Genomic DNA, 15,102 nt, shown 5'->3' on the forward strand with positions numbered 1-15,102 from the left:
CGGGGTTTCACCACGTTGGCCAGGCTGGTATCGATCTCCTGACCTCGTGATCTGCCCACCCCGGCCTCCCAAAGTGCTGGGATTACAGGCGTGCGCCACTGCACCCGGCCTTAAAACTTTCTTTCTTTTGAGACAGTTTCATTCTTGTTGCCCAGGCTGGAGTGCAATGACGTCATCTCCGCTCACTGCAACCTCCGCCTCCTAGTTCAGGTGATTCTCTTGCCTCAGCCTCCCAAGTAGCTGGGATTACAGGCATGGGCCGCCACGCCCAGCTGATTTTTGTATTTTCAGTAGAGACAGGGTTTCACCATGTTGGTCAGGCTGGTCTCAAACTCCAGACCTCAGGTGATCGATCCACTAGCCTCGGCCTCCCAAAGTGCTGGGATTGCGTTAGCCACCACGCCCGGCCTTGAAACTCTTAAATGGCTCACACTCAGCAGAGACTCCAACATCCCTCCCAAAGAGCATTAGAAACAATCTTCTCAGCTCCTTCATTTCAACCCATCCCACACTGTGTTGCAGCTACACTGGCCTTTTCTGTCTCTACAACTACTACTTCAAGGCCTTTGAAACACTTTTGTTTACTCTACCTGGAAGATCTTACCACAGTATTTCAAAGAGCTGGCTCTTGTGTGCTTCAAGTCAAGTGCCACTCCTTCAGAGAGACCTCTGCTGAACCCCCAACACTCAGCCCCCTCCCTTTTCCATCCTCAAGGGGTGCTACCCACCCTGGTAGCACCTAAAGTTGTGCAAGGTATTTATCCTGCTCAGAGCAGCCCTAATTTTCCCTACTGATAGCTACTCACAATGTGTTGTAGTCTTCGGCTCTTAAACCAATCTGAAAATAAGAGAAAACTCAATGTCCCTTCCAGTTCTGAACTGCTGTTTTTGAAATTAAAGTCTTCCAGAAACTGTTAGTATAAGACTATCCATTTTTCTTTCACTCACCAAATACATAACATTCATTTTATTCAAATGAATTTTCTTACTACCCAAAACTGACCGCTTTAGAGCATATGTTTTCTTTAAAAAGTTTCCATATACATGAGTGGAAATCTTTCTAAAACTGACTACATCCTTTTCTGCTATCAATAGGAAGATGCTAAACATACTTTTACTTTTAGGACTTCAGATGTTTTTGGCAATTTCACTTCTTTAGCTACAGCTGTAACAGAGCAATGCCCTTGGGGCACATCAGGAAGGCCACATCTGGACCTGCTTTCGGCAGCTGCTCTCCTGACAGTTCCCTCTCATTCCTGCCTCAACTTCTTGCAGCACATCCTGAGCTGAGAAACTAGATTAGCAAGCCTGCAAGAACTATGTATAAAGTGATCTCAGTATAGGCCTCAAATATGCTTCCGAGAATAAAGTACACGAACTTTGTTCTCAGAGGATTTTTGTTTACTTCGCAGTCCTTGCTCTATTTGAGTAGTGGAGCCAACAGATCATAACCCCTAGACACAACTTAACACACTGGCAGGCCAGAGTACTACCCTGCTTAGCTCAGGCAGATCTGCTGAAAAGTCTGCTAGAAAACAGCAGCTCCTATGACCTTTTCTATCTTGGTGAAGCTCTGGTTCCCGCCAGCAGTTAATTAGAATGGGTCAGACTTACAGCCCAGATTTTTCCTGGTTTCCAGGAAAAGCGTCACGGAGTCACTTGCCTTAGAGTCTGAATTCTGCTAGTCACCATCCACTTCAAAAAAGGAGTTAACTGAATCCAAACACCTAAAAACGGAATCCAGGGGGAGAGGGACAAAGTCGACCATGGATCTGTAAGAACAGTTATGTAACTGGAAACATCTGTTTTGGGGGCTTTTTTGTAATATTATTGTGGAAATAAGTTCAACTATGAAACTCCAGCCACAAAACAGACACAAAAACCTAATACAGAAAGTTCTTTAGAGATCATCCATCAGAGCAGAACCTTAGCCATGTGAACTCACTCAGGACATACCAATCTAGATAACCAAACTTTCCAGGTACCAATAAAAACGTATCAAAAATGAACTCTTTTGGCTAGAAGTCTGAGGCTCACCACATCCTTCTTTGTCTTCTTAAACCATGTCTGAGAAACATAATCATTAAGTGGAAATTTTAAGTCATCACTCATTCAGTTTCACAACACACTAGTGATAACTTAGCAGCCACGGAGATACTACCAAAGTGACACAAATTCATATGATGTCCCAGTGCAAGCCTGTCTCCTAAAAATTATAATAAAGATTTCAAAGATCATATGAAATGTAAAAACAAGCATGGAGGCTTTGTGACATTTATTTTGGTCTGACACCAACTTTTGCTCTTCTCCCAAATCCTTAATATGTTCAGATATGCCACTGCCAAATGCCCCCAGTACCTGCCCAATTGACAAATCTAGAGGCTTCTTATTCTTTCCCACCTCTTGAAAGCCTGCCATCATTCTTCCTACACACAGCAATACTACTAACTCCCACACTAAATTTCTAGGACATTAATATCTGTGGCTTTATAATTAAGATTACTTTTTCAGTTGATGGTAAAGTATGTTATCTCAAAGAAAATGCTAAAACCTGAAAGGTTGCAGGGGAATGAATTCTACCACTTCTGGTAGATTTACCTATTTTCACAAGTTACGGAGTTTAAGGTATTCTGAAACAGTTAAAAATTGTTTAAGAATACAACTAAAACAATGTACATATAAACATGCAATTCAAAATACCACATGACAGGGTTTTTTAATTAGTCTTAAAGATGAGGAAATTGTGGTCCAAAGAATTGAAGTTCTGTTTTCTTTTTTTTTATTTTTAGATGGAGTTTTGCCCTTGTCACCCAGGCTGGAGTGCAATGGTGCAATCTTGGTTCAGGGCAACCTCTGCCTCCTGGGTTCAAGTGATTTTCCTGCCTCTGCCTCCCAAGTACTTGGGATTACAGGCATGTGCCACTATACCTGGCCCAGCTAATTTTGCATTTTTAGTAGAGACGGGGTTTCACCATCTTGGTCAGGCTGGTCTCGAACTCCTGACCTCAAGAGATCCACCTGCCTCAGCCTCCCAAAGTGCTGGGATTACAGGCGTGGGCCACTGCACCCAGTCTTAAGTTCTGTTTTCTAAGCTCACACAACCTGGGATGACCCCAGGTCTCAGACTCTGATCTGCAGACTAAAGCCCATTCATAAAATGTATGTCAACTTTCAAAATAATTGTGTTTCTACCAAAGATCCAGTCACAGAATGATAACAGAGATATTAAATGATGAAAATTATAGCTTATGAGCAAAGAAAATCCTGACCTTTTAAAAACCTGGCTAAATCTTGGGTGCTGGTAGGTATCTAAACAAACCACAAGGATAGCCAGCTTTGGACAAAGTTTACAGACAAAGGAGAACAAAGCTAAAAGGATAGAAAAAGTGGGAAACACTTCCACTTCTAATTAAGATGGATTAACAGGGGCCAAATTTACACTCTCACCTGAAAAGCCAAAAATCAAAAAACAAAAAAAAAAAAGAGGAAGAGAAAATACACGAAATAGTTTTCAAGACACTGCATATCAGATAGGAAAGGATCCCTGAGACATGGGGGGGGAACCAGTGGGCCCTACAATTGCCCCTACTTACTGTCTGGGGAGAGGCTCCACGTCATGGGCAGGAAGGTGAAGTGAGCCCAATGGACTCCCCGAGGTGAAGAGATGGAGCTGCAGGTATGGGGAAACCATTTATAATAGAACTGAAACATGAAACATTCAGGGATAACGTGACAAAAAAGACATGAAAGACCTATACACGAAAAACTACAAAACACTGCTGAGAGAAATTAAAGATGTAAGTAGAGTGATGTTCACATCCTCAAAGATTCCATATTGGTAAGATGTCAATTCTCCCCAAATTGATCTATAGATTCAATGCAATCCCAATAAAAAACCCCAGCAAGGGTTATCATCTGTGATATGTGATATGATATGATATGTGATGTGATAACATCTCTATTATCATCCTGTGACTGGATATTTGGTGAAAACACAATTACTTTGTGAGACGTATTTTATGAGTGGGCTTTAGTCTGAAGATCAGAGCCTGAGACCCGGTGTCTTACCTGGGGTTGTGTGAGCTTAGAAAACAAACTTAAGACTTGGCATAGTGGCTCACGCCTGTAACACATGATCTCATGGTTTACTGTAAAGATACAGCAATCAAAAGAGTGTATCATTAGCTGGGTGCAATGGCACATGCCTGTAAGTCCCACCTACTTGTAAGGCTGAGGCAGAGGTTCATTTGAGCCCAAGAGTTCTAGGACAGCCCAGGCAGCATAGCAAAACCTCACCTCTTAAAAATAAAAGAGTGTGCTATTGGCATAAAGACAGAAAACAGATCAGTGTAATGATACAAAAAGTCCAGAAATAAAACCACACATATACAAACAACTGACACTAGACAGAGATGCAAAGGCAGGATACACCTTTGGCAGTGGAGAAAGGGGAGTCTTTTCAACAAATAGTGCTGGAGAAATATGAAAAAAAAAAAAAAACCAGAACAAAAAACCTTAGTGTATATATGTTTGTATATGATACAATGCATACCTTATATCATATAGAAACATATATATAATTCAAAATTGGTCACAAGCCTAAATGTATAACCTAAAATTATAAAACTACTATAAAAGAAAACACAGGAGAAAATCTTTGTGACCTTGGATCAGACAAAAACTTCCTAGGTATCACACCTAGCATGATCTATAAAAGAACAAGTGGATAGGCCGGGTGCGGTGGCTCATGCTTGTAATTCCAGCACTTTGGGAGGCCAAGGTGGGTGGATCACGAGGTAAGAGTTCAAGACCAGCCTGGCCAAGATGGTGAGACCCTCCCTCAAAAAAAATAAAGAACAAGTAGACAAATGGGACTTCATAAACATTAACTTCTGTTCTTCAAAAGACACTGTAGAGAGAATGAAACAGCCGGTGTGTGGCTCACGCCTGTAATCCTAGCACTTTGGGAGGCCGAGGAGGGCAGATCACCTGAGATCAGGAGTTCGAGACCAGCCTGGCCAACATGGTGAAACCTCACCTCTACTAAAAACACAAAATCAGCCAGGCATGGTGGCGTGTGCCTGTAATCCCAGCTACTCAGGAGGCTGAGGCAAGAGAATCACTTGAACCTGGAAGGCGGAGGTTGCAGTAAGCTGAGATCATCCCACTGCACTATAGCCTGGGCCACAGAGCGAGCTCTGTCTCAAAAAAAAAGAGAGAATGAAAACAGACTGAGAGGAAATATTTACAAAGTTTGTAACGCACCCGTCTGATAAGACTTACATCCAAAATATAGAAAATGCTCAAAACTCAATAGTTTAAAACAGACAAATGATTTTAACACACGTCACAAGAAAAGACATACACATGACAAAAAGATATACACATGACAAACTGGCACATGAAAAGACACTCAACATCACTATCTTGAGGGAAATGCAAATTAAAAATACAATAACCTACCACCACATTCATATTAGAATAGCTAAAATTAAAGAGACTGCCCATACCAGTGTTAACAAGAATGTGGATGAACTGAACTGGCATACTCTGCTAGAGAGAATGCAAAATGATACAACCACCCTGGAAAAGTTTGGTATTATCCTTTCCTTAAAAAGTTAACACACAACACTCCTAGGTAATAAGATGAAGAAAAGCAATAGTCCATACATACAAACTTGTATGTTAATGTTCATAGAATTTTTTTATATAGTGAAAAACTGAATGCAACACAAATAGTGAATATATAAACAAACTAGTACATCCATGGAATGAAATATTACACAGCAATGAAAAAGAATAAACCGTTGATGCATGTAACAACACGGATGGATCTCAAAATATTTACGTAGAATTTAAGAAGCCAGACCAAAAGAGTATATGCCGTATGATTTCCTAGATATCATATGAAACTAGACATCAAATGCAAACTATGATTTCCTAGATATGAAAATCTGGAAAATGCAAACTAACTACAGTAACAGCAAATCAGTTACATGGGATAAAGACAGAAAGAAATTACCAAAGGGGCATGATGACATTTTTGGAGATAATGAATATTCTTATCAGAGATGATTTTATGATGGATATGTCAAAACTTATCAAATTGTACATTTTAAATATGTGCAGTTAATTTTATGTTAATTATACCTCAATAAAGCTGTTAAAATGTTTTGTTTTGCTTTTTTTAAAAAAAAAAAACCTGATTATATCATGAATATAGAAACAGTGTACCAATTAGCAAGCTCATTAGGATATGGTCTTCCAATAATACAATGCTCCATATATAGTTTTCTAACTTTAATAATATATTCAGATGACTTGAGAGTATGTAAAAATGTTCAGAAACATAAATGGTGATGTCAGAGGTTCAATTAATATAGTAACATCTTTTCTGAACATAGAGTCTTACTGAATGTTACTCAGATTTATGATTCAAAATGAAACTACACACAGTAACAATCGACGATGTTAGCAGATAACATCCTACTTCTAGACAGTAGAGTCTTAACTTAGAGGAATTCAACAGTGATACAGTAGGGTCATAGTAACTAACAGGTCCTGAAAGATTTTTCTATAGGAGATGGGTATAGAAGACTAATACATTGTTTTTCCATTCTACTTTTCTCATGTTTTAAAAGTGCAACATAACCTCTATCTATCGAGAACTAGACAAAGACCTCTACAAGCTGGCTAAACCTATTTGCTGCATTTTCAATACCAAACTGCACGATAACCTTCACATATTATCCAATGGATATTTCTCACCTGCCCTCCTTTGTTACACTATGCTTTTGACTATCATGCCTTCCTTTCTCCCCTTCATCTAATGAATGGCCGCACATTCTTTAAGGCAGTTTCTCAAAGGTAGTGTCTGAAGAAAAACTAGAATCAACTGAAGTGCTCTCCCTCTCTCTCTCTCTAGCACACACGCATGCACATGTGTGCAAAGGGCACAAAAGAACTTCTTGGAGGTGAGTAGGGGTCAATGGACAATAAATGTTGTTGAATCAATGTCCAGTGACAGCTTAAAAAGATAGAGAGATGTGACAACTTTGCTTTTTGTGCTACAGAACACACTATGAACTATAGAGGAAACCTGAATCTTTGTAATGCCTATTAAGAAATAATTAATTTGTGCTCTATATCTTATTTTCAGAAGCCTGTGCCAATGCATTTTTGAAGCGCAACTTAGAAATTCGATCAAAATTGCTAGAGCCCGGGAGGTTGAGGCTGCAGTACACTGTGATGGCACCACTACACTCCAGCCTGAGTGACAGAGCCAAGACCCTGTCTCGAAAAAATAAATAAACTGAGACATAATATTAACAAAAAACTAGAAATACGATCAAAAATTATTGTTAATGGAATATAATTGTATCTGAATAAGTTTCAGCTAACTGTAAAAAACAAAAAAAAAACCCTACATATGTGGCATGTCCCATTCCCCAATGACCACAGCTATTTAAATGAGATACAGTGGATATTGTAGATTTTCTACATAAATGGTTTAGGCTATTTATGAGTTTTTACTTAACAGGCTAGGCACTTGCAATCGATTTCACTAATATTACCTCATTTAATCTCAATAACCCTATAGGGAAGGTAGTATTGTTCCCATTTTATAGATGATAAAACTGAAGTTCAGAGTGTAAGCAATTAGCCCAAAGCTATAGAGAACCTTCAATTTGACACAGATAATTGTGCTTTTGTCCATTCTAGATTTATTGCTCAAGACTGTACTTTTAAATAAGATCATAAGCTTATTCATTAATAGGCCAGGCATTTTCTTTCTCTTTCCTTTTTTCTTTTTTTTTTTTTTTTTTTAAAAGAGATAGGGTCCCACTCAGTCACCCAGGCTAAAGTGCAGTGGCATGATCCTAGTTCACTGCAGCCACGAACTCCTGGGCTCTAGTGATCCTTCCACCTTAGCCTCCCAAGTAGCTGGGATTACAGGCACAAGCCACCATGCCTGGCAAGCTATGCATTTTCTAAATAGTCACTTGAGCAATCTGAACCTAGCATAGGCAAACTGGAAGTTCAAACTCAATAAATGATATATCAGCCCTTAATAAATCCCATCTCTGTTTTATGCCTGATAAGAATATGCCCATAAAGATTAAAGATACATTGCGTTTTCCTCTCAAAGTTCACATGGACTTTTCTGCGAACTAGAGGGCAATTTACCTTCTTGCCTTCAGGAGCCGCTGCACTAGGTTACAAACTCAGAAAAAGTATAAGTTTAATTTTAAAAGCTGTTTTCTGACCCTCTATAACCTATACAGTTTGAAGTCTGTAAAAGGAAATTCAGTGAAATTCATGCATTGTAAATAACCTCAACCCTGGTGTAATGTAAGGACTGGACCTGGAGTCAGACCGATTTCAATTCTGATGATACATCTGCCACTAAGTAGCTGAAAAGCCCTGGCGGGCAGCTAACATTGGAGTGATTAGAAAAAAATAAAGAGCCATACTTATTACATTTACATCATAGATTTCCCAGATCTATATTTTAATGTGCATGCCTCAAGTTACAAACAAAACCCGTATCTGAAAAGCTGCGTGGGAACTGTGCAGAAGTGCTCACTTGTTTGTATTCGCAGCAGGCAACACAGCACCCAGGAATATCCTCCTTACCTCTCCTCAACACCGCCCTCGCATCATGGGGCAAAATGAGATATCTTCCTGGAACGTAAGAGTTAGAACTTCTCTTTCCTACAGAAGCAGTCCCGTAAATGGTGGCTAGAGTTAGGACCTGTCATATTAAAGGTGAAACAGTCATCTGTAGGCTGATCTTGGAGGTTCTCACAGGAAAATATCTGAGTTCTAAAAAGTTAACATATACACAATTGTCTCTGTAAGACAATTCATTTCAGCCTTGAACGAGAATACAAATTGAACCCCAAATCCAAGGTTTTTTCTGGTGTGAAGAGATAAATACTATCCTAGTAAGTAAGGCTGAGCATTTCTAAAGTGGCAACCTCTCCTTCCAACTATACCTATGGTGGGTTTTAAGTTCATTTTTGTCTTTTTTATCCAAGTCCCTGGCTCTATAAGTGCAACAGTAAGCTATAAAAAGGAGTATTTTGATATAGTGCCCATACAACCCAACATATCATATCCAAAACACCACTTTCTGTCCCACGGGCCATTCTTCATCTCCACGGAGCACACCACCCACCACACCCACTTTTATCCACCACACACACTTTTATCTGCCCAGCCTGTTTCTCAGTTATTTCTCAAGGCTTCTGCACACAAACAAGCTCTCTTGCATCTGAGCTGCTAGGCTTCTGACCTGTCTTCAGACTTCTATTCAGTGTATGTACTAGTGAGGTCCTACTATGTGCAAAGATTAGTGCTAACCTCCTGTTCTTTTTCACAAGGCTCACCTCATTGAAGAAATAAATCTGAGACTGTAGCCTTCAAACTCTTCAACTGTGAATGACAGTAAGAAATAATTTACATGCAACCCAATGCACAAGCCTATCCTTCTTCACACATCCCCTCAGAAGATAACTCAGAAGTTTTATATAATATTCTTACTATGGTATGATAAATTAATATGCTTCACCCCATTCCATTTAATATTTTTAAAAGTCCTTTTGGCAAAGAGATATTAGCACTTCAATGTTCATCGAAGTTATTCACAATAGCCAGGACGCAGAGACAATCAAATGTTCACTGACAGAAAAGAATGAAGAAAATGTGGTACATACAAGCAATGGAATGGGACAATTTAGATGAATCTTGAGGACATTATGTTAAGTCAAATACATTGGTCACAGAAGGACAAATACTGCTTGATTCTACTTATATCAAGTACTAACAGAGTCAAACTCATAGAATCAGAGAACAGAATTGGGCCAGGGGCTGGGTGGAGGGGAAAACTGAGGAACTGCTAACGGTAAGCATAGTTTCAATTATGCAAGATAAACTAGTTCTAGAGATATGTACAACATTGTCCCTGTAGCTAACAATACTGTATTTGTGCACTTAAAAATCTGTTAAGGAGGTAGATCTCGTGTTAAGTGTTTTGCCACAAACACACACACACACGAGAAGGTCCTGGTTGGAATCTTCTAAATGCATTTGTCAACCTACTGAGTCATGACCTGCAGTCTGAAAAATAATGCTCTATCATACAATAAGGTGATTATATTACATTGACATGATGCTGATGATGCTAGAGGACTCGTTAGAGGCATCAGCAAATACTCAGGCATGATAAGACCCTCCCATCCTCACCCGGCAAAAAAAAAGTCACACCTTCTGTCTGCCTATAAGAAATGTAGAGAGATGGCCAGACACAGTGGCTCACACCTGTAATCCTAGCACTTTGGGAGGCTGAGGTGGGCAGATCACCTGAGCTCAGGAGTTCGAGACCAGCCTGGCCAACATGGTGAAACCCCGACTCTACTAAAAATACAAAAATTAGCTGAGCATGGTGTTGGGCACCTATAATCCTAGGTACTCAGGAAGCTGAGGCAGGAGAATCACTTGAACCCTGGGAGGCGGAGGTTGCAGTAAGCTGAGATCATGCCATGCACTCCAGCCTGGGTGACAAGAGCAAGACTCTGCCTCAAAAAAATGTAGAGAGGTACCATAAAGGAGAATTAGTATCTGCATCCCAGATCAAGAGTGGAAGGGAGAACTAGCTGGGGGGAGACCAAGGTTTCACTCAAGTGGCATTGCAGGAGGAAAAAGTAGGGTGGGGCTTCTCCAATCACCTCGGTCTTCACAATCTTAATTCTTCCCTTTCCATCAGGCAACTGTCAACACTCAAGGGCAGGAATGTTATTCTTCTCAAAAATTCTATACTCCACCCAGAGACATAATTGAAGCAAATTTAAAATAATTAAAAATGAGCAGCAGGTTATGTTTTCCAACTAAGATGACTTTTCTATCTCAGTTTCAGTTTCTGTTTACTTTTCACTTAAAAGGACAATAATATGTTAGTTGGAGGCGGGGGAACAAAGGAACACGTGGAAAAGAAAAAAGCCTAGGGGAATAGAAACAATAGATCATAAAACAGTAAAGTGCTGGTAAAAGCAGCATTTCAAGACAGGTTGGAAAAAATCAATTTATAGATCTGTATTTAATTTATGACACAGTAGTATTTGGAACAAGAAATTTGAAGGTACAGTCTCAACAGTCGCTGAAGAAAGTTTCCAGTGAACATCATTTACACATTTTAAGGTAAGAGCAATGTTACCAAATCTCTTTTTTGGGTGGGAGGCTAGGGTCTCACTGTCACCCAGGCTACAGTGCAGTTGAACAATCATGACTCACTGTGGCCTCCACTTCCCAGCCTTAAGCAATCCTTCCAACTCAGCCTCCTGAGTGGTTGGGGCCACAGGCACATGCCACTAATTTTTTAATTTTTTGTAGAGATGGGGTCTTGCTATATTGCCCAGGCTGGCCTTGAACTCCTGGGCTCAAGCAATCCTCCTGCCTGTGCCTTCCAAAGTGTTGGGATTACAGGCCACCATGCCCAGCCATTATGAGTCTTAATGCGACACCAAAGTCTGATTCTCCACAGATCTACCCAGTCTAATTTTTTTTTTCAATAAGTGTTATGACCTGGCTGAAATGCTAAGCCCAGTTTTCTCTCCTCTATAGATGCAGAATATAAGTTTGCATTATTGTCACTCTTTTCCAAGCCCCTTGATCTTTTGGAGAGGGGAGGAAGTAAACCTATGGCAAACCTCCCTGTGAAACCCTGTTAAAGCCAGAGACACAGTACTTCATGACTCTACTCTTCAGCTCTTCGCACCTCAACTTACCCAACAGCTACAAAAGTTACTTAAAATAGGTAGTTCTAAAAGCTTTTCCTGCCAACAGGAGAGGCCTTTTTTAAAAGGGGAAGACTACACGGATTCCTGAAGGGTCTTTCAGGAATACACCAAGTGGGACAAAGACAAGGGGTGGCAGGGGGGTGGGGCATTGTCTACAGAATGAGTTGATGAGCTCCAACTGTGCTGCAAATTTCCTGTTGATGTAGTTCTATCTGGGAAAATAGACTACCAAAGATATGAAATGCCTTTCTCTTTAGAGAGGCCTGGTTAAATGTCAAAAGAAGCACACACAAAAAATTTTTAACTTTGGACTGCTCTGGAATGACTAGTTACCTTAACTGGGAACTTTAAATGGTGGTTCATTCACTCATTCATGCCGCAAGGGCCTGATGCCAACTACACGAGACACAGGGCTGGGTCCTAGGAAAACAGGGATGAACAAGAAGCATAATGTCCCTGCCCTATTTTGTCTTACGTTTTCCTGTAACACACAATACAAAAGTGAATATATAAAATGGCAGATGCTGTAAAGAAACAATGAACATTACAGTAAAACTGAAGAATTATCACCAAACACATGCTGTGCCATTTTTTCTGTTCACAGAAGTGTGACAACACAACCCACTTTTTGTAGAAACGTGAATTACCAGCCATCATGCTTTCCTAATTTAAAAGAGTACAATTTCTTCAGCTGTAGGAGGTAGAATTATCTTCCAATCCTAGAAATTTTTTAAAAAACTTTTTGCAATGAGATATTCTGCACTGGTCTAACAGCACTTCCGCACTTAGGCCAAGAGTGATAACAACACTGGCCAAAAGACAAACAATTTACACAGGTGGCAGGCCCTCGAAGGCAAAAGCTAAAAACAAGACAAACAGAAATGGAATTCTCAAGAAGTCAGTTAATGTGTACTCCAAACACATGAAATTTCGTAATTTTCAAAAACAGAAAGGGAAGGCACAAAAAGTTTTGGAAGATGACACTAAACCAACAGTTTTAACATTGCTGCATTCCAGATCATTCCAATAAACAATGGTTCAACACACTGAGAATCTACAGACATTTCATCTCTAGGCAGAACACTGGTTTGTCAAGTTTAGATGCTAGACCTAGGCCATGGAAAGACACTAGCAAATCCTAATGTTGAAGCTCTTAAACGCATTCCCACTTAGAATTAAACAGGATCGGGAAGGTTCCTCCCCCTTATAGGAAAACTGAGCCGTAATTTACTGGGTTCAATTTATAAACTATAAAGTGTGTGTGCTGGAGGGAAAGGGAGATGATAAGTTGGAGAGTTGTAAGAAAAAGACACCTGCATGAGGTAGGGCGAAAGTGGACATCCTGAAGACCTGATTTCTAAAAGCAGCAGGCCTGCTAGGACAACTTAGCCTCTTTCATACCGCAAAAGCAAATTTTAAACCTCTAAGGTGGATGCTGGTAGTTGCCGGTCTGCAGATACACCAGGCTGAAGAGTCGCAGCACCTAATGTCACTTTTTCATGCTCACGCCCTCCCAGAGCCCAATTCGTGTTTATGGAATGAAGGAGAAAACCCTAAAGAATGAATGAACGAGAAAGGAGTCTAGTCAGGAGGATGGCCCTGGACGCCGACTAGGAGGAGGCAGGGACGATGCTCCCGGGGCCGGGAGGCGCTCGAGGACCCCCGGACACAGTGGAGAGCGCAGACCGCGATCGGGTAGGGGCGTAGGGCCAGACAAAGGCAGCGCTGGCGGCCTGACAGGGGTGCCGAGTGGGGACGGAGGCCGCGGGCGCTCACCTCATCTCCCCATTTGAGAACGTCCTTGTGCCGATCCTTGACTGCGTGGTAGATGTGCAGGAACTGGAGGATCCCGTGCCTCCGCACGTGGTCCGCATGGCGCTTGGTTTCCTCCCAGCTCAGCGGCGAGCCCTGGGACAGCAGACCCATGGCCGCCCCCTCCTCCTCCTCCTCGGGGCTGACGGCAGCCGCCCGCTCTGGGCGCGAGCCGGACACTCAGCCGCCAGCAGAAGGCGGCTGCCGCTCCACCCCGCGGGGGCGCCCTCGGGCCGCAGTCGGCAGAAGGAGGGTCCCGCCCGCTCCGGCTCCCCGGCGGCGACCCCTGGCGCCCAGGTGACAGACCCTGGGTCCGACGCACCGCGCGGACGCGGAGGCAGTAGACCAAGGGCAGGCGGGACGGCTCTCAGCCCGGGGGCCTTGCCCAGGCCGGCTCCCTCCTGCTCCTACTCCTGCTCCTTCTCCGATGCGGCGGCGGCCGACCCTACGGCCGCGCTGCCGCGGCGGCTCCCGCTTCCCTTGGCCGGTGTGGTGCACAGGCTTCTTCCTACTTGTGACCAAAACCTGCGCCGCCGCCGAGCATGCCCAGTTTTCGCGTCCGCCAGCTGGTCGCTCCTGGGCGCGATCCGTCGCTCCGGGTTTTATAGACTACGGGCGAAGGCGGGGTGAGGAGGCGGTGCAGCGGCGGAGGCGTGGCCGGGAGCCGGGTGGGAACCCGCGAGGCTGAGGAGGCGGGCACCGGAGTGGTTTGGGCGGTGTGGAAGGGAGCAGCTGACGGAAGAGGGGCGTGCGGTCGGCTTCGCTTTAAACAAATGCGACTTGCGAAAATGCATTTTTTTTTAAACCAAAAGAGATGAACTTGGGGTCGAGGAAGAAAGTTGATTATTTGAATCAATGACGAACCCACCATGTTATTTTTTAGTTGGACAGGGCCTCACACTTAGAGTGAGGGCGGCAGAATGTGTTGAGAAAAGTATTTACATGGGAGGTGAAACAATTCAACTCTAGGCTCCATCACTTACTGTGAGACTTGGAGAAGTTCTTCCCATATCTGCATAAAATTAGATTAATTCTTTTACAGATGTCGTAATTATGCGCATAGTGTACATGTGTATAGTATTGACGGCCAATAAATTGACCCAATTATAAAGAGGAATCGACTTGTCGACATGTGTAAATCATCATTATTCGCTACTCTCTCGATTAACATATGTTCTCTGGAAAACGCGGACACCATTTGTTGCAAAAAGTCTCCAGATAGACCATGTGAGGAACCATTTCCAAAAGTTTATCCTCCGTGTAAACCTAAGATTCATCCGTTAAGTGATCAAAATGACGTTCATGTGAGCCTACGATGGCGGCTGAAGATACTGGGAACACCTAGAATTGACCTTATCTTGGAAGGAAACGAGTGGAAGGAATTACCTTGCCCCCAAATAATTGTTTAATAAATATGTGTTGACAGAGCAATGACCTGTCAGGGGAAAAGTGAAAGCAACTAGATCATACGTGTACCTACCAGGAAAGTGTG

At 42.2% G+C, this 15,102-nt stretch overlaps 1 protein-coding gene across 1 annotated transcript in view; it reads right to left on the reverse strand.

The window, feature by feature from the left end:
* GCLC (glutamate-cysteine ligase catalytic subunit) overlaps window positions 1-14,209 on the reverse strand; it is a 47,266-nt gene extending 33,057 nt beyond the window's left edge. Inside the window, exon 1 of the mRNA XM_032299709.1 lies at window positions 13,575-14,209. Within this exon, the coding sequence (XP_032155600.1) occupies window positions 13,575-13,724 (150 nt within the window). The 5' untranslated portion in view covers window positions 13,725-14,209. The remainder of the gene's footprint in view (window positions 1-13,574) is intronic.
* Between the last annotated feature and the right edge of the window lie 893 nt (window positions 14,210-15,102).

This window comes from Sapajus apella, unplaced genomic scaffold, assembly GCF_009761245.1.
Source record: "Sapajus apella isolate SASKATOON/1434 unplaced genomic scaffold, GSC_monkey_1.0 scaffold41, whole genome shotgun sequence".
NCBI classification, from domain to species: Eukaryota; Metazoa; Chordata; class Mammalia; order Primates; family Cebidae; genus Sapajus; species Sapajus apella.